The sequence below is a fragment of the Rhinolophus hipposideros genome (genome assembly GCF_964194185.1).
Source record: "Rhinolophus hipposideros genome assembly, chromosome: X".
NCBI lineage: Eukaryota > Metazoa > Chordata > Mammalia > Chiroptera > Rhinolophidae > Rhinolophus > Rhinolophus hipposideros.
Window position 1 is genome coordinate 119,231,010 of NC_138046.1, and position 24,133 is coordinate 119,255,142.

The 24,133-nt window shown below is 41.7% G+C and overlaps 3 protein-coding genes across 4 annotated transcripts in view; 1 reads left to right on the plus strand and 2 right to left on the minus strand.

The window, feature by feature from the left end:
* The window catches only part of OFD1 (OFD1 centriole and centriolar satellite protein), a 71,919-nt gene extending 49,842 nt beyond the window's left edge, over positions 1 to 22,077 (minus strand). The window contains exons 1-3 of the mRNA XM_081042089.1: positions 21,940 to 22,077; positions 8,205 to 8,266; positions 6,265 to 6,292 (exon numbers count right to left, since the gene is read on the minus strand). The gene's annotated coding sequence lies outside the window, so the exon portion shown is untranslated. The remainder of the gene's footprint in view (positions 1 to 6,264; positions 6,293 to 8,204; positions 8,267 to 21,939) is intronic.
* On the minus strand, positions 1,395 to 21,985 carry RAB9A (RAB9A, member RAS oncogene family). Of its 2 annotated transcripts, XM_081042098.1 has the most exons (4): positions 21,940 to 21,985; positions 8,205 to 8,266; positions 6,265 to 6,292; positions 1,395 to 3,242 (listed from the first exon to the last, which is right to left on the minus strand). In XM_081042098.1, the coding sequence occupies exon 4, from the start codon at positions 3,209 to 3,211 to the stop codon at positions 2,606 to 2,608; it is 606 nt and encodes a 201-aa protein (XP_080898224.1). In that variant the 5' UTR covers positions 3,212 to 3,242; positions 6,265 to 6,292; positions 8,205 to 8,266; positions 21,940 to 21,985; the 3' UTR covers positions 1,395 to 2,605. The 2 variants fall into 2 exon arrangements, with proteins under 2 accessions (XP_080898224.1, XP_080898225.1); XM_081042099.1 differs by lacking the exons at positions 6,265 to 6,292; positions 8,205 to 8,266; positions 21,940 to 21,985 and adding an exon at positions 6,116 to 6,222.
* On the plus strand, positions 6,418 to 7,583 carry LOC308494355 (COP9 signalosome complex subunit 5-like). Its single transcript, XM_081042097.1, is given in 2 exon segments — positions 6,418 to 7,161; positions 7,163 to 7,583. Coding segments are annotated over 2 exon segments (945 nt in total). The 5' UTR covers positions 6,418 to 6,517; the 3' UTR covers positions 7,464 to 7,583.
* Positions 22,078 to 24,133: the final 2,056 nt, after the last annotated feature.

Genomic DNA, 24,133 nt, shown 5'->3' on the forward strand with positions numbered 1-24,133 from the left:
TGCAGTTGCTTCCAGCACTCCTGCCACCACCTGCTTCCTTCCCCCCACCCCTTGTTTTTTTCCCTATTTTTCTGTATAGGTAATACAGGCCAATTAAAGCACCTTTTACTTTCTCCCAAAGAATCAGATTTTCAGCTACCTTTTGCTGCTGGTTGAAGAGCGTTTTCATCAGTTAGTTGTAGTTTCTTTGAAGGCCCAAGCTGTTCCGTCAGGTTTTGTTCCTCCTTAGTTACATTTCAGTACCATGTTTGGTCACTTAGCCCCGTTCCCCGGGTCCCTTTAAGTCACCATGACGATTACTCTCCCTTCCATCGCCTGTCCACACAAACAAAGATCTATCCGTTGCCTTGATCAGTTTTTTGCTGCCCAGCTCTAGACCTCTTAAATGCCAACTAATCTAAACTTTCTTGAGCTAAAAGTAGATTATTTGAAAAGATGCTTAAAAGTTTAAAAACCACTAAGGTATGAGTTAAATCTACACAGGTATCAAAATCCTAGTTTGTAAATACCTACACATATGTGTGTTACGGGCTAAGCTGAACCCCTCCCTCTGCCAATTCATTATGTTGGAAATCCCAGCCCCCAGTCCCTCAGAATGGAACTATTTGGAGACACGGCCTTTAAAATGAGCCCATTAGGTTGGGTCCTAATCTAATCTGACTGGTGTCCTTACAAAAAATTTGGATATAGATGGGGGGAGGTGGGGCAGAGCACGCAAAGGAAAAGTCATCTGCAAGTCATGGAGAGGCCTCAGGAGAAACTAAACCTACCAACACTTTGACCTAGGATTTCTAGCCTCCACAACTGTGAGAAAAGAAATTCCCATTGTTTAAGCCCCCAGTCTGCATTTTGTTACGGCAGCCCTAGCGAACTAATGCAATATGCTTTCCCTAGGTACTAAATATCTAGATGGATACCCAAGAAACCGACACAGGCCTGCCTCCAGGGACAGGAATTTGGTGGCAAAGGTGGATGTTTGTCCCTTGTGCCTTATGATTTTGAACCATGGACTCTACTACCTATTCAAAAATAATCATAAAATTTACTCCTAATACCCATTGTTGACCAAGGTGTGGGTAACTGGCACTTTCATATACTACTGCTAAGATGTCTATCAGCAGAGAACGGTTTGAATAGCTGTTAGACATCCACACAGCTAATAAATGAGGCAGGTCTACTATAATGGAAATATGTCCAGATTATTAAAGGGGCAAGTCACAAAACAATGGGCACATTTTTTATTTGAAAAAACAAAGCAAGTCCCCTTGAGAAAAACCAAAAGGAAGAATATATTATACCAATTTGGGGGTGACCTGTTAGCTCAGTTGGTTAGAGCGTGGTGCTAATATATACCAATTTGTTAATGGTGGATTCCTGTTTTGTTTTTTGGATGATTACAGTTTTTTTGGGGGGGGAAGTGGGAGGAAAGATTGATTATAAATAATAAAAAATAGAGCTCTCTTTAACCTGAGAATATGAAGCGATTTAATTTCCCCAAATTAAGTGTTAAAATGTTTTGCTTATAGCCAAATTATGTTAGGAAATTAGACTTTCAGAAGCTTAGCTTATTGTAATGATACTCTTTTCCAGTGGTTCCCAATGAATGGGGCCAGGGAAAGAACCATACCTATTTCATTTTTGAAAATGTACCCCCCACCCTGCATGACAACCCCCATCCCAAGTATGTCCTTTGATGACCCACCACTACACAACTGAGGGACCCGTCTTCACTAACATGAGGTCTAGGCATTGGTTTGCCTCTGTAGGACAGAATCAGCATGAATGGCGCAAATGTGAATTTTACCCACAAAAGACCACAATTCATTTTATCCGTAACTCTGGTCACTGCAGCAAGATGACGAAAAATCTTGAGAGCAAATCACTAAACAATGTTCAGTGAAAGAGAAGACACTAAATAAACACATGACCAAATAAAGATGTCGTCATTTACCCTCACACGAAGTACAACCCTTAGCATTTCCTCTAAGAATGATAAAGTTGACTTGGGCGGGGGGGGGGGGGGGGGGGGGCAGTGGCACACAATTGACGAGTGATTACTGGTGAGATCAATTCTGGTATGTAGAATGAAAATGTGAACTCCTAAATAATTTTAAGGAGAATGAAGAAGTAATCAAATAACTGCCATGCAAATGCATTCAATTTTAATCTTTAATATCTAACATTATTGCCTTAGGAAAGTTTCCCCCAAACCAGGAATCGAATGCTAATTACATAAAAATATACATATATCAAAAGTAGTTCTCCACTTTCCCGGGAAAAAAACACTAACTTCTAGAATATTCAAGTGCTTTGTTTTACTTATAAAGTCTCGGTCATCTCATTTATTAGCTCTGGAACTTAACATATTTAAATTAAATGTTATTAGACAACTGTTACAATTTGTAAATGTAAGGTGCCATTCATGACTGAGTAAATAGATTCTTCCACAAATGTCCCTTCTCCCATCCACTAATGAACCAGCAATATGGTTAGTTTAATTTTATGAGTAAATGATCCATTGCTGCAAATGCTAATTCTCTTTCCACTCTGTTTATTTGTGTACATGTGTGAGCTGGTTAGAACGCTCAGGCGCCCTCGCTAACGATCAACAGCAAGATGAGCTAGGCTTGGGCTTGCGGTGCAGACTGACCGTGTCTGTCTGAATGAAGTGATCTGACCTATCCTCCGCAGCAAGCACTCTTCGAACTGCTTCCTCAAAGGCCGCTGCGACATTCGTGGCATCTTTTGCACTTGTTTCAAAGTAAGGGCAGTCGCCGTTGTCCCTGCACCAGGCTTGGGCTTCTTCAACAGACACTTGCCGTTCACTTATGTCAATCTTGTTACCCAAAATCACAAAAGGGAAGCTTTCGGGCTCTTTTACATCTGCATAATATATGAATTCTTTCTTCCAGTTACTCAAGTTCTGGAAGCTCTGAGAATCATCGACACTAAAAGTGAGCAGGCAACAGTCTGAACCTCTGTAAAATGGTGTCCTCAGGCTTCTGAATCGCTCTTGACCGGCAGTGTCCCAAATCTGCATGGTAACAATATGTCCATCTACCTCCAAATCTTTATTTAAAAATTCCACACCTATTGTATGGAAGAGCTGGGTATCAAACTTATTAGTCACATATCTATTCATTAGAGAACTCTTCCCAACTCCACCATCTCCAAGGAGAATTACTTTTAAAAGTGATGATTTTCCTGCCATTATTAACCTCAAGATCTTTGACTTCAGAACCCTGTAAAATAAAAAGGTACCATTACATTCCTGTAGACCTGCACACTGATTCTATGAATATCAGCATTTGAGGGAAATAAAACAAAGAGCCCCAGTTCCTTTCTGCACAGAGAATACGTAATAGCAAGAGCTGTCATTTACAGAGCACTCAAGCACGCGCCAGGCACCTAATGTTCCCTACGAGAGCTGGTGAGGGCTCACACTTCCCTTCCTTGGGTCTCAGCTGACTGCAGCTGGTACAAGGCCAAGTCTGCCCCAAAGACCTTGCTCTCCACTGCTCCTCTCTACGCACAATAAGCTCTGCTACCGCTTGTTAGAGATGCAGCAGGAGACCAAAGTAGGCAAGTCTCTGTAACAACTTCAAACAGCCCTTTGGTGACAGACACAGTGGCAGTGTTCACCAATGGCTTTCCTCTCGTGCCAGGGGTTTTCTCGACGACCCCCGCTTTCTCTCTTCCAGTGCCATTACCATAGGAGCTGATAACGGGGAAACCAGAGACAGAAGCTGACTGACCTGGCAGTGAACAAAAATAAGCCAACCACTGAGTAAACAGACTCTGTTCTCTTCATCACGAACACGATTTTGAGTTTGCCAAAATTAATGTCAGCAGCAATGGAATTTTTAATATAATATTGTAATATAGCACATTCTACCCTCAATACTCATTTGGGCAGTTCCAACTCTTAACAAACGTGCTGTTACATGTGTGTTTTAAGGGGGAATGAAATAAACCTTAAACAAGAATGTGGTACTACGTGTACCCCTTGGAGGGCACCCTGGGGCAGGATTAAAAACTTTCCTCCACTACAGGCATCAGCCTGTCGGGTGGGATTTCAGATGCCCATTTACAGATGGCTGCTTCTAAGCACTGATGGGAGCGCTGTTCCTATTCAAGCTTCTGTTTTAATTCTTTATTAATGGAAAGCATACGCAAAATTCCTGAATAATGAGAATAATATCATGAAGCTCCATGGACCCTAAACCTAGCTTCACAATTATCAACTTATGGCAAATCCTATTTCTTCCATAACTCCCCATTCTCCCATCTCCCTATTTTGAACCAAATTATATCACTTAATCTGTAAATATTTCAGTAGTAAGTGGCTTGTAAGTATATTGAAATTTGTGAAAGTAGACAACCTTTCGCGTAGCACTAACAGAACTTTCTGCAAGGGTGGAGATGTCCACCATTTACAGTGTCTAATATGGCAGCCACCAGCACTTGGCATATGGCTGGGGGGAGTGAGGAACTGAATTTTAAATTTAATTTTATTTTTATTTAATTTTAACTAATTTGAATAGCCATATTTAAAGAGCCAATAGCTGTATTGGACAGCACGACTCTAGAGCAAAAATGATAATCAACATGAAAAGTAGATATTGTGAATCGCTCAATGGGAAGGTAATAAAGACATGAATAATAATTGTGATATTTATTGCTTAGGATGAATTTGCAAGACCACTGCAGTTGCAGTAAACATTCTGTGGCTATCTCCTAGTTATGTGCAAATGTGACCCAGTGTAATGTAAGTGAACATGTCCTATAATGTGTAAGAATTCTGCATTTCCAACGACATGCTACACTATTCTGGTAAAACTTGTAGCAACTTGTCCCTAACTCTTACTGGCTCTTTTAAATTAATACTCCAGTAATTACTGCAATTAATACAATTTAAACTGGCCAACAAAAGTATGAGGCAATTAAGGTGCATATACCTCTTGGAGTCTTTCGACTGCCAATGGATCACTGTGCCCAATGCCCAGACTAAATTAATGTCAGAGAAGAAACTGAAACAATCTCAAGCCTCTTAATTTTGTGAAATAGGTAACAATGTGCTAAATCGGTTCCTTTAATACTTTGCAATCTTGCTTAAACAACTTCAACTTATAGAAAAAGGAGTGACAAAACCAAAAAAGCACACAAACTATTCTGACATTTGTCAAATGCCCCCTCCTCAACATTCCTCAGTAGTTCAGAGATTCAAGTCTAAGTTCAACTTCTAAGGCAAGACACTTGGCCCTGCTCCCCATTCTCGGCTTCAGTCACTACTCGGAAATGCACAGATGGGGCTGAAATTCAATTCCACTTGCTCAGTTCGCACTCTCTCCCTTGCCTTCACCTGGCACATGCTGTTCCCGCTGCTGGTGATTCCACCCCAAGTCACTTAGGGCCCTCAGAGCCACTCAGCTTGGTCATCGCCAACACTGGGAACCTTCCCAGCAGCCCCCATCCCAAGGTTGTTCCTTTCACACAATGTCTGAGACACGTGAACACAAAGTTCCATGTTCCGTAATGCAGGTGTAACAAATTATAAACCAGATTATACATGCTAACCGCCTCCACTCAGATGACTGTTTGCATCAAATTAAGTCTTGGAAATTCCTTGTGATTTGTCATTTGTAATTTTATCAGGACACTTTCTTTTTTCCATAATAACATGGGATTTCCTAGTTTGTGCCATTATTATGATCAAACAAATTTGGGGAATGTTAGACCCACACACCAGGAAATAGGGTACAATGTTTACATTTCCCATCTATAATTTGAGGCCTCCCAGATATCCTATTTGGGAGTCGGTTGACATTTACTAAGACAGCTAATATACACACACAAACATCTCTGTGATTCTCAGTAGAGTTGTATATAAGCATATATATACATGGTGATACAGATACTTGTACAAAACATCTTATTTCCCAGTGACATCTAACAAAAGCTAAATTCATGCAATCTACACAGTAACATAACTATAATCAGCTTAGACATTAAAAATGTTACCTTTTTCTTCTCTGAAAACAGTAAGTCCTTTGAAACTTCTTTAGTGTAAGCTGAATGAATGAAGGTAGCCTGCTATGTTATTTTCAGAACCCACCTTAAAATGGAATGTGAAGTCTTTTATACTCCAGTTTGGAATGGTTGCCCAAAGACAACAATCTTCATCAAGATTAAAACACTTTTTTAAATTCTATAAGGAAATCTGAATAAGAAAAGCACAGTAAGTACATAGGTCATAAATCTCACCTTAATTGTTCAGTTCAAGCATCATCATCTGCAAAGAAAAAAAAATTAGAAAGCTCACTTTAGCAATGTACATTAGATTTGTTTTTGTAATTGTAAGAGTACACGCAGGTGGGGAGGGTCCGAGGCCCACACCCGGAAACCTAGCAAGGTAAAGTTGCGTCTTGAGTGTGGAGGCGACGACTTCTCCGGTTCCTCGGCGATGGCGGCGTCCGGGAGTGGTATGGCCCAGAAAACCTGAGAATTGGCCAACAACATGCAAGAAGCCCAGAGTATCGATGAAATCTATAAATACGACAAGAAACAGCAGCAAGAAATCCTGGCGGCGAAGCCCTGGACTAAGGACCACCACTACTTCAAGTACTGCAAAATCTCCGCGTTGGCTCTACTGAAAATGGTGATGCATGCCAGATCAGGAGGCAACCTGGAAGTGATGGGCTTGATGCTGGGAAAGGTGGACGGTGAAACCATGATCATCATGGACAGTTTTGCTCTGCCTGTGGAGGGCACTGAAACCCGAGTAAATGCCCAGGCCGCTGCCTATGAGTACATGGCCGCATACATAGAAAACGCCAAGCAGGTTGGCCGCCTTGAAAATGCAATTGGCTGGTACCATAGCCACCCTGGCTATGGCTGCTGGCTCTCTGGGATTGATGTTAGCACTCAGATACTCAATCAGCAGTTCCAGGAACCGTTTGTAGCCGTGGTGATTGACCCAACAAGAACAATATCTGCAGGGAAAGTGAACCTTGGAGGCTTCAGGACATACCCAAAGGGCTACAAACCTCCTGATGAAGGACCTTCTGAGTACCAGACTATCCCACTTAATAAAATAGAAGACTTTGGTGTACACTGCAAACAATATTATGCCTTAGAAGTCTCATATTTCAAATCCTCTTTGCAAATTGCTTGAACTTTTGTGGAATAAATACTGGGTGAATACACTGAGTTCCTCTGGTTTGCTTACTAACGCAGACTATACCACTGGTCAGGTCTTTGATTTGTCTGAAAAATTAGAACAGTCAGAAGCCCAGCTGGGACGGGGGAGTTTCATGTTGGGTTTAGAGACACACGACCGAAAGTCAGAAGACAAACTTGCCAAAGCTACGCGAGACAGCTGTAAAACTACCATAGAAGCTATCCATGGATTGATGTCTCAGGTTATTAAGGATAAACTGTTTAATCAAATTAACATCTCCTAAACCATCACTAAGTAGTACTTTTGCCTGCAAGCCAGTCTGTGAAAAATACTCGAGTAACACATTAAAACCAGGTACCAAAAATCTGTTAGAAGTATAAGGTGCTCTGAAGTGTCCTGAACATTAACACCCTGTAATAAAACTCTTCAAAATGAAAAAAAAAAAAAAAAAAGAGTACACGCAATAATTAAAATGTGGAATATCTGACTTCTATTAGCAGCTAGATTTTTAATTTAAAAGGAAAATCACAGCTGAAAGCTGCCCATGACCATTCTGAGCCTAAAAGAAGTCATGGAATCAAATACTACACTTTAATCGTTTTTTTCAGAAAGTTTTTCACCTGCCTACCCTTTTTTTCTAAGTTTCATACTAAAGAGAGCTATAAAATTTTCTTAAGATGAAAGGTAAAATGTTTCATTTCTTCTTCAGAATTTGCCTCAATTTTGAGTGGCTTGGAATAATCATATTCCAGGGAATAAAATACAAGAAAAATGAACATAAGCAAGGCAAAAAGAAGGGCCACGCGAGGGAGGGGCACTAATGAGAACACAGGAAAAGTCGGGCTAAGGCACCAAAGAGTGTCGTGAAGCTTCTTTCTGGGCAGCCAAGGCCGAGGTAAAAACCTTCTTGTGACCAAATAAAAGCCTGCTGTCAGAAAGGAGAAGTGGCTCCTGGCACCAAAGGCCAAGAAGGCAGACCCGCGGGCATCCTGAAACTCACAGGACAATGGTGACGAGTACCTACCTCCAGTGCCCTTGAAGCAGTTCAGCACTGTGCCAGGCTCATTATAGGCGTGCAGGAAGTTTCTGTGGAATGAACACATGAAGAAGTCTTTACTGGCAGTTTTCGCAAAAGGTTTCTTTATGGCCATTTCTTCAGTCACATTTCAGTAAGAGTTATGGGCAGAACAAATGAGAGGATTACGCAGGCAGACGCTGGGAAGCCCAAGGATCCTAGCCAGAGACCAAATTCAGTGTGACAGTTTCCCAGTGAGCACCGCGGGGCTGTGCTCAAGTACTAGCCTCTCTTGGTCTAACGAAATGGTTTCAAAGCCCCTGCCCCCCTAAAAGCAAAGGGCATTTTTGTGGGACTTACATACAGCTGCCCTTAACTTATCAATTCAATCGATGGGAAAAAAACGAGACTCCAAACCTTGACCTTTTGGCGTTAAGGATAAAAGAGTAATAATGCAGGCAGACCTCAGGGACACTGGGCGTTCAGTTTCAGACCACCACAATAAAGCAAATACCACAAGAGCGAGTCACATGAATTTTCCGATTTCCCCGTGCATATAAAAGTTATGTGTATACTATACTATGTGTGCAATAGCATTATGTCCAAAAAGCAATGTACATGCCTTCATTAAAAAATAATCTATTGCTTAAAAAACATGCTAACTATCATCTGAGCCTTGAGCGAGTCCTAATCTTTTTGCTGGCGGTTGCCACAAACCTTTAATTTGTAAACAACCACAATATCTGCAAAGCGCAAGAAAGCAAAGAGCAATAAAACGAGGTATGTCTGTAATAACAAGGCTAACAATGACCAAGCCCTGTAAGGCATTCACTCCTCACAAGTCTCTCTTTATCCCTATACTCCAGACAAGGGCACTGACTCAGAGGTCACACAGCTAGTAAAAGGTGAAGTGAGACCTGAATGTGGCCAACTGACTACTCTAAAGCCCAGCACACAACCTACCAGGGACAGCTGCATTTGCATTCATTTCTGGGGGTTTTCCTATTGCTGCGGCGGGTATAATGAAAATAAGCAGTTGCAATGGTACGTCTTTCAACTGCTCGCTTTATTTCAAGATCTGCACAAAAACAAATAAACTTGACAGAACTAGTAGCAGTCAATCCACTGACACGTAGTAGAAAGCAGTATTAGTGAAGACTATACACCAGTTTCCAGTGTGGGCTGTTCCAAAGCAATGTGTCAATGCTCGTTTTAGGCACACGCTGTCCTTAGAAGGCAGCCTCACCAAGGTCAGATTCCACTACAGGTGGATTTGACCACAGGCTAAGCTCAGCAGGGGACAACTGTGAGAAGAGGGGAGGGAGCAGGAAGTGGGACCAGCCCAAGCCAAGGCAGCCGGAGCCACACTGGGGGAGCGCCTGCACTTGGAGCCTGAAGAGAGAGGAGGGTTCCATGCAGATGGGAGTGGAGAGAGAGGCCTGCACCAGGCACGGCCTTAGAAGCCAAGAAGGATTTTGGAAATGACTTAAATGCCTAACTGGGGGGTGTTGTGCACACCTTGCGGAGACATGGAGACATGGCACTGTAGAAATATACCCAAATAGTAAGCACACCGTGACCACACAATGTAGAAGCTTACAGGTTTATATTAAAGTCTGCAAGTCACCCCAATAAATTTAATTAAAAAAAAAAAAAAGTCTGCAAGAAAACCTAGAATAATCAATACTGAGTTCAGTCTTCAAAGTTCTGATCTGGTTGCAAAGTCATACTGTTCTAAATATCAAAAGTATATCAAAATGAATCAAAAGCTTCATTTTCACTTAAAGTCTAGCTCGACTGAATGCTGCAGTTAAATGAAATGGAAATCATCTTTAAATTCTTTAAATACTGCAATCCACCAGACCTCAAGGAAAATGGCTTCCTAAATTTTTCTACAACTAATTATATTAAAAATCACTGAATATGACACCAAAACCACAAGCAACAAAAGAAAAACTAATAATAAATTGAACTTCATTAAAAGTAAACTTTCGTGCTTCAAAGGATACTATCAAGAAAGTGAAAAGACAACACAGAATGGCAGAAAATATTTGCAAACCAAATATCTGATAAGGGACTTGTATCCACAATACATAAAGAACTCTTACAACTCATCAATAAGAAACAATAACCCAATTTAAAAATGGTCAACATCATTACCAAGTAGGGAAATGCAAATCAAAACTATGACATACCACTTTGCACCAAGATGGCTAGAATAGAAAAGATAAACCGTGTTTCCCCGAAAATAAGACCTAGCCAGACCATCAGCTTTAATGAGTCTTTTGGAGCAACAATTAATATAAGACCGAAACACGGTAGACAATAACAAGTGTTGAAGAGGTTATGGAGAAACTGTTACCCTCATGCACCGCTGATGGGAATGTAAATGGAGCAATGATAATGAAAATCAGCCTTGTGGTTTCTCAAAAGGTTAAACATAGAGTTACCACATGACCCATCAATTCCTCTCTGAGGCACATACCTATACCATAAATCCACACAAAAGCTTGTACACAAATGCTCACAGCCGCATGATTCATAAAAGCCCCAAAGCGGAAAGAACCCAGATGTTCATCAACGGATGAATGGATAACAAAATGTGGAATATCTATACAATGTGGAATATCTATACAACAGAAGATTAATCAGCTATAAAAAGAAAGACGTACTGATACACGCAACAACAAAAACATTACAATAAGTGAAAAAAGCCAGACACAAAAGGCCACATATTACATGATCCCATTTATAGGAAATGTTCAGGATAGGCAAATCCATAGACAGAAAGTCGATCTGTGATTCCAGGGAATATGGGGGAGAGGTAATTGGGGAGTGACTGCTAGTAATAAGGGCAGAGTTTCTTTTTTGGAGGACAGGGTGAAAATACTCTGGAATTACAGAATGGTGATGGTTACACAGCTTTGTGACTATATTGAAAGCCACTGAATTGCACACATTGGAAGGATCCTTCCAATATAATATAATTCACAGTATGTGAATTATATAAAGAATACAGATATACAATGGGTGCCAAAAAAAGTATACACATTTTAAGAAAGGAAAAAACTGCATTAAAATTGTAATACTCAATATATACCGATAACAAAACATGAATACAAGTCACGTGTATACATTTTTTTGGGAACCCCTGGTATGTTTAGATACACACAGCCTAAGGTCTTATTAGCAATAAGACCCTAAACTTTGATTTACACACAGCCACAAATACTCTTTGTCCCTTCAGCAGTGTCCTTTTAAATAAACCAGTCACAGGCACAACAGATACTATTTTAGGATTACAATACCACGTGCTGGCACCAACACATGCTGCATGTGGCACACACTAATCTGAATGGAAAGTTGGATAAGTAGGTCACTGGCAGGAAAGAAAATAAACCATGTTTTCAGCAGATACCTCTAACCAGCCAGTTGTGTATGTGTCGGTTTCCTAATTGCAATGTCACCTCCCTGGGAAGGCTCCCCAACACCTAATGCCATCATTCATTTGTCCTTTTTTTGTTCTGCAACATCTTGTACAAAGCTTTACAAATGGTGAGGTATCAAATAAGTGCTAAACTGAGAACAAAGTAAATTACTTCCTCCTTTATTCTTGTTATTCTATTCTTATTTTCTCCTTGTACTTTCCGTACATACAATTTTTTGTTTCTCTAATCAATCAGTTCTTCCCCCATTCTATTTTTGAGGATTATTAAAATGTGTGGGGACAAAAAAATTGATTTTTAACATGCAAGTCTAATGAGAAAATCACTTTAAAGTAAGTACTGCTGACTGCCACAGGGAGCTAGTGAATATTAGAAAAGACAACATTCCTCTAACAAGTAGCCAAAGGGATAGGAGGCTGTGTTTATAAACTGCTTTTCTCAAAATTTCAGATTTTGAAACACAACTCTGTAACCTCTTGATTAGTTCTCACTTCCAAACACTTAAATTGCATTTATTACTGTTTTAAATTTAGGAACAGATTTTTTTTCAAAATGGCATGTTCCTTTTGCATTCATCCTGAATGTCCTAATTAGAGGCATACCGCTTATTTCATTTCATTTCATAGCTTGAGAAATTGAGGCTCAAAGAAACTAAGGGAAAAAAGCATGGATAATCTCTAAATTATTTCTATTTTCACTGGAGCTGTATTTATTTCCTTATAGTATCTTAACATAGGTGTGTCTCTGTCGCGTCCAGCGCAACACCGGCAGTGAGGGTGCGAGAAGGGGCAGCTTGGGTTAAGTTTTTTTTGTTTGTTTTTTAATTAATTTTATTGGGGTGACAATTGTTAGTAAATTTACATAGATTTCAGGTGTACAATTCTGTATTACATCGTCTATAAATCCCATTGTGTGTTCACCACCCAGAGTCAGTTCTCCTTCCATCACCATATATTTGATCCCCTTTACCTTCATCACCCACCCCCCACCCCCTTACTCTCTGGTAACCACTAAACTATTGTCTGTGTCTATGAGTTTTTGTTTCTCATTTGTTTGTCTTGTTCTTTTTGGTTTATATACCACATATCAGTGAAATCATAGGGTTCTCTGCTTTTTCTGTCTGACTTGTTTCACTTAGCATTATTCTCTCGAGATCCATCCATGTTGTCACAAATGCTCCTATATCATCTTTCCTTACCACCGAATAGTATTCCATTGTGTATATGTACCACAACTTCTTTATCCATGTTCATTGCAGCTTTGTTTACGGTGGCCAAGACATGGAAACAACCAAAATGTCCTTCGATAGATGAATGGGTTAAGTTTTTAAGAAAGAAACAAACAGAGACTTAATGCAGTTAAAGCTCTCCGAAGGCCAGGGGTCTCTCAGTCTCAGAGGACTGGAGCCCAGAAGAAGGCCGACTGGAGGTTTTATTGAGGTATACAAATACAAGAAAGTAACATTGTTTCTTACACGGTCTGTGAGACTCATACATCATAGCAGAAAAATGCTTATTCCAATCACCCTTTGTCTATAAGCAGCCGAAGCACAAGGTCCCATGATGTCTTACTTAAGGTATGTACCCTCTCAGGGTCAAGTCTCTCATATTGTAACAGCTCCGTTGAGATAAGTGGAGAGAACTGATCTTTATTGTCCTCATGACTTCTCTCACAAACAGGTACCAGGGAAAAGCCAGAGCCAGCAACAGCTTTTCCCAGGCAGGGGCAAGGGGAGGCAAGGCCTTTTCCCACATTTTTCTAAGGCAGCTCATTGGGAGTTCCACCTGGCTTAGGTTGTATCTCCCGTGAGATATCTTACCCGTCTTTGGCTGCAAACCATCTTTTGGGGACCAGACAGAGAGACATAAGGTGTAAACACAAGAATGGAACAGAGTCCCAGAAAGGCACAGTCTTACAGACTCTTCTTTCCTTAAGGAAAGACACGGGGGGGGGGGGGGGGGGGGGGCGGGGAGACAGTCGGCTAGGCTGTTGTGTGACTACAGGTCTCACTTAACAGCCTAATTAACTCCAACCTTTGTTTCTAGTCTTCCCGGTTGTCTTGCTGAAATGTATGAGCAAGAAGCAAGTCAAGGAAGTCAGTAAGTCTAATGGGTACTATCTCTACAGCAAGAGGGCCACCCCAAAAAAGCAAAATACCATAGGAATAGACCAACTTGGAGCCACAACTTGCCAGATGAAATTAATTATCCAATGGACCACTGAGTATTACCTCATCGAGACAGCAAGAGAAGGAAAAAACTGAAATCAAACCACACTATCAAGCTATTTTAAAGAACTCAGTTCAATAAGTACTCTTTTCTGAAGACGAGTCATCTAATTAAACTTTGAAGAAATACAGGCTCACAGTTTTGCTTAAAACAAGGCACCGCTGTAGTTAGGTATACTAACTAATCATTAACAGTTGTGGAGACAGTGGGAAGGGAGAAGAGAGGAGAAAAAAGATTTGGTTAAGGAACTGACTCTTCTTAAACCATCCTGAAAGTAGAGCAGCCTTATCCAGGAGAACTTTCTGCGATGGAGGAAATGTTCTCTGTGCTGTCTAACACGGCGGCCACTCACCACATGTGGCTACTGAGCACCTGAAACGTGGCTGTCCAGCTGAGCAACGGAATCTTTCATTTTAATTAGTTTACATTTAAATTGCTACGTTGCCCTGTGTTGGACAGTGTACATATAGAGTGTGCTTAATTGGGAGTCCATGGAGGAGCTGCAGGGGGAAAAACGCACCTTCTAGAATCACATGTGAAATAAGCACGAGTGTACGAATGGAAGCGTGTGTGCTGGATTGAGCTTTTCTCTGCAAAGAGTAAAAAAGGTTTCAAAGAGTAAAAAAGGGCCTCAAGAAATGATCAAGACATATCTGCATCATGTGTATATTACATGTGATCCATTTGTGTAGCTCATAACTTTCTCAAGACTTCATCTTTACTTGGCATCACTGTTTCCCATTCTCTCCCTCACTCATAAGACTTTATTAATATTGCACTTTGACCATGAACTGTGATGGTTCAGCAAACAGACTTACTCGTGGAAAACTGCTAATCCTGGGAGTAAGGATAACGTTTTGTTCTTTGTTGTGTTTAATGAGATCTTTAAAAGGAACAAGCATAAATAAATCTACCTGTAATAAGTGGGGACAGTTTAAGGGTACACTTTGGGAGACAGAATTAAAATGCAAAGAAACAGATAAAGATCACAAGATAGGAGGAATGCAGTACTGAGAATTGGCTGGGTGTTTCAGGAAGAATGCATTATAAAAGAAAGAAATTTAAAAATGCATGTTAGAAAAATACATTAAAGCAGCTAAACACAAATGTGATCTGCAATGACCTACTGTAACTTAAGGGAACATTGGTTCTGACTTCTCTCCTCAAGTTAGATAAGAAACCAGGTGTCTTGAATTTGGAAAAGGTAAGGGCTGGAGGACTTCCAAATAAACTCAGGAAAGAATTAGTATACAAACACTGCCCAGATGCATGAAGCCACAGCAAAGTGGAACTTCTTGGCTATTAGAGAAATTAAGTAAGAGGAGTGGAAATTTCCCAAGAAGATATATTTCAATGGCAGCTACATGTCTGGCATATAGGACTCAGCTAGATTAGGTTCCCATTCTGCAGGGAAGTTGTCACCAGGGCAAAATGAGAAAAACGTTAAGAGTGCTGCAGGTAGCTTTCCAGAAAGTTCACTTCATCCCACTTCTCCATCAACGATGCCCCCATCAAGGTAATGAAGCTGACTTCGCTTACAAAAAGCTTTCCAAGCCTGAATTTACTCTGCCATCACTACCTATTTCACCTCTATGCCTGATTAACCTTCTATTCTGCTCCCTACACATAGGCTCCCAACTTTATCTCCCTCCTCTACATATGCAGAAGTTACCAGACATCTCCTAATGTTCATCTGGTACCCTGATGGCAGTTCAAATACAACATATCTAAAACCAAGCAAATATTTTCCCCATTTCCAAAATCTCTGTCTTCTTCTGTCTTACCCACTTCATTCACCCACACAAGAAATGTGTCCATTTCCCTCCCTACCTATTGCTATTGTCATGTTTGCTCAAATAGCAAATGCTACGACCGGGATAACATTAGCCACCACTGTTTACTAAATATCTACTAGGTACCTGGCATAGAGCACCTTCAAATCACCTGCAAGTTGGACAATGTCACCCATGTTTTATAGATCAATAATCTCAGGTTCACAAAGATCAACTTCCCCTGATCTAATTAAACAGGGCAGATCAAACATGTGTAACCTTCACTCCCACCAAATGACAGAAAGGACTAAGAAATGTACAAACCCCCAAAAAACAAGAGGGAACAATGGTAAATGAGAGACAGCAACCAAATTGAAAAAATGGAAAACAAATGGTCCACTAAGTGACACACTGAAGAGACCAGGAAACCTAACACACTTCTTGACACTTACTGAGACAGGTTGGCCAGGGCTGAAAGTGCAAGGGTTTCTGGAATACGGGAGAAATTGACCGGGAGAATACGACCACCCCTCTGCACCCAGTGGCCCCTTTCTCCACCAGAATATCTACTTCCTAAAGAAGTGTGAGCAGCAGAAAGTGGGGATGAAACACCACGGACAGGAAGGGAGAGGGGAATCAGGGACAACGTGCATAGGAAACAGGGGCAGGGCAGGCTGTTTTAAATTTCTGAGGAAACCACAGAGCTACTGGCCATTTGCAGGACACTGTGCAAACTGGCACTTGAGGAAGTTCAGAGTTTCAACATTAGATCACCCCACATTCCTTTCAATGACATCATACTAATACAGGGAAGGGACATGAGGACTACTTTTACAAAAGAAGAAACTAGGAGGCTGGATTCCAAGCCTGCCGCCTACGTGCTCCAAGACACAGAACTCGGGCAGTTAATCAATCAAACAGAACAAACCATCCAAAGGCTGTTAAGCAAAGAGATTCCATTGTGGCCAGCCCCCATCCCCGTAGGAACAATCCACAGGTTGTGCCTTACAAAAGTTAAAGATAAACCTGCCCCTATTCTTCTTGCACCTCACAGAAGTTAAAGATAAACTTAACCATTGTTCTTTCCTCCTTTCACCCACACCAAGAAATTTTCCATGGAAGTGTACATGAACCCTAGCCCAGCGGACAGAGGGGGGTCTCTCTTCCACTAGCAGTTAGAGACCGCCACTGTCTGTGGGTATCTTTCCTTTTCTTACTTACTCTTTGCTAAATAAACTTTCACTTTGAACTCTACATCGGCTCACATTTGAATTCTCTCCTACCTGAAGCCAAGAATCTTCTTGGCCCAGGGCTGAGACCTCACTCCAGGGGATTTGCCCGCGGGCATCAATACCTCTGCAAGTTGGTTTTCCAGGGCTGGCATGGCAAAATATCAAGCTCTGCACAAATATTAACGTGGAACAGAATATGAGGGCGGCAGCTGCTCCAAAACAACTATTTAAGGAATTTTATTACGAAGACTGGAACTCATTCCAGAGAATACTCTGCATTCACCAACGTGTGGTCCTCAACAATTCTTCTGTTGTCCTGACTTCCAACTAAACCATGCAGGTATTTTTTAGACACATGCACCTAATCACTGCTGATTCCACATGCAGGAAGCTGCAGACTAGAGCAGTCACCTAACAGCACGCGCAGCCCAGTGAGTTCTAACGTTTTTGAGCCTGTTAAATCATTTAAACACTCCTTTATTTGTCAGGGTTCTACATAGCAAGTTCCAGAAACAAATCTGTAAGTCTTTCGCATTGATAACACAACCACTCTTATGAGAACTAACCTTCTGCAAACTACTTTAGCCTCTGTACACAAAAACCTAATAATACACGTCTCAAGAATTTGTAATTAAAACAGTTAGTTCAGTTTACACTGAACAGTTCAGTTAGTTTTCACTCCTCTGCTATCCTTCACACTTGGATAATGAATGTGGCCATGGAATGAATGCGTCAAACTGTGCCATACTGTTTCTCCATCCCGTTAAACAATAGCATAGATTTGTAAGGCATCAGGCATGGGACAAAGTGAAGTCTGTGTCCAGACTCCTCACGATGAAATGAGCTGGGCTGGGTGAAGCCTCTACTGCCTGCTTCACTTCTACCGTGTTTCCCCGAAAATAAGACCGAGCTGGACCATCAGCTCTAATGTGTCTTTTGGACCGGGTCTTATATAAGACCGGGTATGATATATGATGTGATATGATATGATATGATATAATATAATACCGGGTCTTATACTAATTTTTGCTCGAAAAGATGCATTAGACCTGATGGTCCGATTAGGTCTTATTTTCGGGGAAACACGGTATTAGGTTGGTGCAAAAGTAATTGCCGTTTTTGCAATTATTTTTAACCTTTTAAACTGCAATTACTTTTGCACCAACCTAATACATTTCTTCCAAAACACACCCATCTGTCTCTATGCCATGCTGATCTAGCTGTCACCTTACTTATATTCATGTACATCTAGTCATCCTCTCTATGCTCATAAGCAACAGCATTCCAAACCCTGTACCTACCATGGTCAAAAATTAATGAAAGAATCCAGAATGTGAAAATACCCAGGACTCATCTTCACATGTACAATATGAAAATTCACTTTGGGAAACAGATTTCTCCTTCAAGTGACTTAGTGAGCCCTGCACCCCGGGCCTCCTGGCAAGCAGGGGCCTGAGGCTGCTTCTAGCCTGGCCTCCTCCTCGGCACAAGGCAGTCAGGCCTCCCTCCACCTACACACCTGCCTAGCCAGGTCTCCTCCCTCAGGTATCCTGTCCTTTTATTTGCATCACAGCTTTCCAAACTCCCTGAGGCATTTTGTGAGTTCACCCCTCCCCCACAAAAAATCCTTAATAAACGTTCTCTGTTGATGACCTACTTAGTCACAAGCCCTATTTTCTTGTCCTTGGTTTTGACTAACAAGTTTATTACCTACCTAACTTTCAAGTGAGAAGTGTTTCCCAAACACACACACACACACACACACACACACACACACACACACATCCATTTGACATATTTCCTTCTGCTGCTTAACCAGCAAATTGCCTGGGGCAGAACTACTTAGAAGCCAATAATTTGATGTCTCTACTTGGTGTCATATACTCTCATAGAAATTATAAAAGTACAACTGTCTCATTTTACAAAGAAAGAAATGTGGTGACCTAACTTGGCCAGAGTGGCAAGCCAACTACAGATGGAGCAAGACTTCCTCTGAGGCCAGTGATGTTCTTCCTGCACCAACTCCTTTTGCCCCTTCCCAGAATAAAACCCCTCCAGTAAGAAAAGAATACACTTTCCTTCCTTGGATCCCAAGTCATAGCGATCATGTTAAGCTGTATAATTTAGAATACCCTCTACCCCACAGCAGACAACTCCTGATATGAGGCAGAGAAATCTAGTCATTGGCAAAGAACACGCTGTCAATTAGCATGAGTCAAAAAGCAAAGCTACCCACAAAGATTCCTAAAAACAGAACCAGCCCTTCTGACTCCTCTCAATCAGTCACTCCCAAAGTTCACCTAAAAGTTACACTTGTCACCGGAATGACGCAGTACATATATTGAAGGGCTTAGTCTTAGATAGGCCTGATGAAAACAGGCTGGAAAATGCAAGAAAAGAAAATAACACAAAAGTCGTTCTTTAAAAAAATGTCATCATTTATTTCTTGATTTCAATGATAAAACGCATGCATAAATACTGTCTACTGAGGCTAAATTTAAGGAAGAATTTTATGCTCAACAAGAATGGCTACTCAATTTGATTGTTAAATATTCACGTGGTCAAACTACAAAGCTATCAAAAGGACAGCAACTTTTCTTCATTTCACCTAAGTCTGTCCACAGTAAATGCCATGTTATACCTGTGTGTGTGCCCGTTTTGTTTGTGCGTGTGTTTTTGGGTTTTTTTTAATGACACCTGGTGCCTGACCTTGAGCAGCCCGGGTAGTAAATTTTGTCCTAGGACAAAGTCGGAACCTGATCTTATGATTGTAATTAGACTGGAAGCTCCTACTGCCCTCCAAATCACCAGCACCTTTGTATCAGTGCCTGACAGGCTACTCAGAAAATGTCTGTTGACAATTCGAATAATACAGAAACCAAACTCCCTAAGTCTACTTCCAGGGATCTGAATGGCTCTCAAGTTTTTTTTTTTTTTTTTGACACTTCTGCCCTAAGAAAAAAAGGATTCTGTTATCAGAAAATTATCTTCTCAGTCCTTAATCTTTCAAATGAATGAATATGCCTCTTAGTCAAGGGAAATCTCAAGTTCTCAAATTTACCCCTGCTCTTAAAATAATGAGGAAGAATCCTACATAGGAAAATAACATTGCATTTGAACTACAGAAGCACTAAAATGTGAGCTCTGAAGTTCCACGGACTGCTGTAAAGCAGGGTTTCTCAATCCCCGCACTAGTGACATTTTGGGCCAGACAGCTCTTTGTTGTGGGGGGCTGTCCTGTGCATTTTAAGTCATTGAGCAGATCTCTGGCCTCTACCCACTAGAAGCCAGCAGCACTCGCTCGCAGGTGTGAACCAAAATGCCTGCAGACATTATCAAAAGTCCCCAGTTGAGAACTACCTCCCACAGGCCTGCTTTGAATCCTGGTCTGCCCTATGTGATTATGCGGACCAGACTGAACCCTCCTGTGCCCCAGCAAATTCCTCATCTGTAAAATGGAGTAATGCCGCAGAAATGCTGTGAAAATTAAATAAAATTATGTATGTACAGGATTTACATGGAGAGAACAACCAGTGCCAGAGGAGCTGCCCAAGAAATAATTAAGATATTAGGGGAGGCTAAAAATTAACTTCTAAAACCAAACCAACTTAATTTCAGGCCACCAGAGTACTGTAGCCTTCATGGTTAGAAGTAACTGAGATAGAAAGAGAAAAGAAGAAGTAGGAAAAGAAGGAACAGCACTCAAGTTATCTCCCTAATCTCCAAGAACCCAGCTTGGAATCAAGGCCAAAGATGTTCTACTTAGGTTTCACTGATCCACTCTAACCTCACAAATGATAAACCAAAAATATCGCCACATCACAAAACTCTCCAAAATAAATGTCATCAAGCCAGAAACGTTTTAGTATAAGCAAGAGGAATTTACTACAATGTCTACACAAAGACACTGAAACCACCAGACTGCCCCCCACCATTGTCTTAGATTTGGGAATCTAAGATACTAAGAGTTCTGGACAAGCCGTTATAACTTCAACATAAGCTTCTAAAAGAAAAATTAAGAACAGTCTCCTTAAACACCCGACTGAAGAGTTCTGGGTTTCCTTCATCTCTACAGTTTTGCTCCACTGACCAGTTTTTGAGATTACAGGCAATTTAGGAATTTTTCCATAACCATGGTGCCAGAGATTGAAGGATAAACACGTAAAAAATTTTTTTTTTAATTTAAAACAAGCAATCAGATTCTATCCATTGCTTTCATCAGGACGCTGAAATCCTATAAAACGATTGTGGCCACGTGACCATTTGCAAACTAGCAGAAAAGTCATTCCTCAAAAGAACCGTGGTCACGAGATGTGTCATCACTTAAAAAGAAACAACAAAACTAACACCTCCACAACGACTTGGTCAGCACTTAAAATTCTCATCCTGCCTCTTTACATAGTAAGTTGGAAGAAAGGAAGGAACGCGATTCGGAAACATTAGCCAGCGTGAATCAGGTAACGCCCCAAACCTCCTCCAGCCCCCAGGACTGGCTTTACATTCCAAACCCCTCACCCGAGTGCTAGTAACACATTAGCAAAGGTCCACCTAGGGAGCGAGGCGGAGGTCGCCAACATCAACTCGTGCCTTTGCTTTCTCTACATGAACCACTCGGGGGCAGGTTTGGTTTGGGTGGGCTGGGGTGTGTGGGTGTGTGCCCCGAGTGGTTGGGAGAAAGGTGGGTGTATGTGTGTGTCCCCGGGGGTTGTGCGTGTGCCTATCTCCCTCCCGGGGTTTTGTGTGTATGTATCTCCCTCCCTGGGTGTTTGGGGAGTGTGTGTCCCCGCGTGTTTGGATGTGTGTCCCTCCCCGGTGTGTGGGTGTGGGAACCCGTCTTTCCTGCGTCAGTCAGGAGGAGGTGGGGGGCAACAAGTCGTCCCCCTCCCGGGGCCGGCGAGTGGCCCGCGCAGGCCCCGCGTGCACCCCGTCCAGCTAGCTGCCCGAGGCCCAGGCCGTACCCGCCGCCCGCGCGTTCACCTCAAACCCTGAAGCCAGCGCACCCGGCCCCAGCCCCCGACCACAGCGCCTGGCCCCCGGCCAAGCCCGAGAGTCCGCGCCCCGCTCACCTCGCGGCCACACGGCGGATGTCCGGGAGCTCCGGGCTGGCCGGTCCAGGTGCAATGAGGAAACAGAGAGGGTCGGGGTTTCTGCGGGATGGACAAAGTAGCAGCGCAGCCCGAATGCAACTCCGGCTGCTCCCGCCTAGCGCTGAGGCAACAATATGGCGACGGGCAGGGGCGGGGCCTAGGAGATGGTGCGGGGCCTGGGAGGCGGTGCGGGGCCTGGGAGGTGGGGCGGGGCCTGGGAGGCGGGGCGGGGCCCGGGTAATTGGGGTCTCGAGGTGGCCGTCTGCCCCTGCCTCGCCCAATCCCCAACGGCTGGTCCTTGCTAAATCAAGGTTTTTCTTGCGGCCGGCTCTCCCTCGAGTCCTCCGGCTGCGTTCCGGTGAGAGAGGGCACGACATAATACTTACCTTTGTTTACGTAAACTGGGAAGAAACCATCGCGTAAGCACAAACACAGGATGTTGTGATTACGCTGAGAAAGCGAATGCGCAAAGAGAAAACCGGTAGATGAAAAATGAAAACAGCTGTGATTTGAGGAATAACAAGAATTAAATTGAAAAATTTTTCTTAATCTTGTTACAATACTGGCTCTGTCATCTCTAAATATAAAGCAGTATTGGGAAAAGGCAGTATTGGGGAAGCTATTCTTAATTACTTATATATGGAGTTGAGTGCCTGGGTCTTCCTATACAAACACCCAGGAGAGCGAAGGGGTTTTTAGTAACCTCTCAATATATTTTGTGGGGTACATATAGTTTGTTTATTTTCCAAGAGAAAGATTTCACGTTTATGAGTTGCTAGGTTATCATCATTAAATAACCTCTGGCTCTTCAGGGAGTCATTTTCAGGTAATGAATCCAATGCAGTCTTTTCATTCAGCTCTGGAAAGGTTGTGTTTGAGTTTCTCGCAAATATAAAAGACAGTTTTAGAATACTTGTGAAAATTACGCATGTAAAAAAGATTGAGTTCTAGTTTGAGTTTAAATGAATTTTTCTTTTATCCATGCAGGATATTTCCCCAAGGAAATATGAGTAAAGGTTTATAAAATACGAATCTGTTGAAAATAAGGAGGGGGAAGAGATAGCCATTATCTAATTTTAATTTTAAAACACAATAATTAAAACTACACAATAAAACATATAAGAACATTACAGTTAATTTTCCAAAAGAAAAAAAAATACATAGTGTCATGTATATAGAACTAAAATGCAACAAGCAATGCCCAGGGTCACTAAGGAAAAGCCACCTAAAAATTGTATCTCAATCATAATCAAACAGTGATGGAATAGGAATTGATCTCTTCAACTGCTAATACAAACCAGCTATTAACAAGTGCTCTTACAAAATTATTGTATCTTGGCTTAAAGTAAGCCCTGAGAAATCCAAGAGTTTTCAAAAACAGGTTCTAAGAAGGTCCTACAAGTGATTCTTAGGCTGTTCCAAAATGTAAGTGAAGCATGCAAACATATCTGAGTGTAGCTTATAGTCAGCACCTGAAGAAAGAATAAGGAAAGTTACATTTTCTGAAATAAGTATTACTTGGTCACTAGCCAACTGACACTTAAGAATATTCGTATATTCTGTCTGGTCTCTTCCACCATTCACTTCTTTACCTAACTGGTCTGACAGTGCACGAGTAGTTTGGGTCAAAAGGTTTTTCCCTAAAGGGCAAGTTTGGGGGATTTTTGTTGTGGAATGTGTGTGGTTGGCAAGCTGACACAAGTTAGACAGATGGTCTCTATCTCCCTTCCTCCATGAACTTGTTTACTGATGAAACCATTTAAGAACTGACCCAGTTTGACTCCCTTCATCTAATTAGGACTTTTTGTCTTTATGTTCTGTAAACATCTAAAGCATCACTCATGAAGGAAAAAGTGGTTAAGCTTGCTAGGCATTAATGATTCCTTAAATGACACCTATTCATTTAGTACTGTGAGCAGTGGGAGTCAATACTCCATTTCAAGCCAGAGTCTGAAAGACATCACCTCTGGTACCTCTGATGAAAAGCTACAAGTGGGCTCCAGACTCAAGTATAATAAATACTTATTATAATTGATTACAGGCATACCTCGTTTTATTGAGCTTCACTTTATTGCACTTCACAGATGTTGTGTGTTTTACGAATTGAATGTAAGACCCTCTCCCAGCAAAAAGATTATGTCTCGCTTTATTGTAATACTCGCTTTATCGTGGT

Bases quoted from the DNA above. Each gene is read 5' to 3' on its own strand.
- RAB9A (XM_081042098.1), bottom strand. From the start codon at position 3,211: ATGGCAGGAAAATCATCACTTTTAAAAGTAATTCTCCTTGGAGATGGT.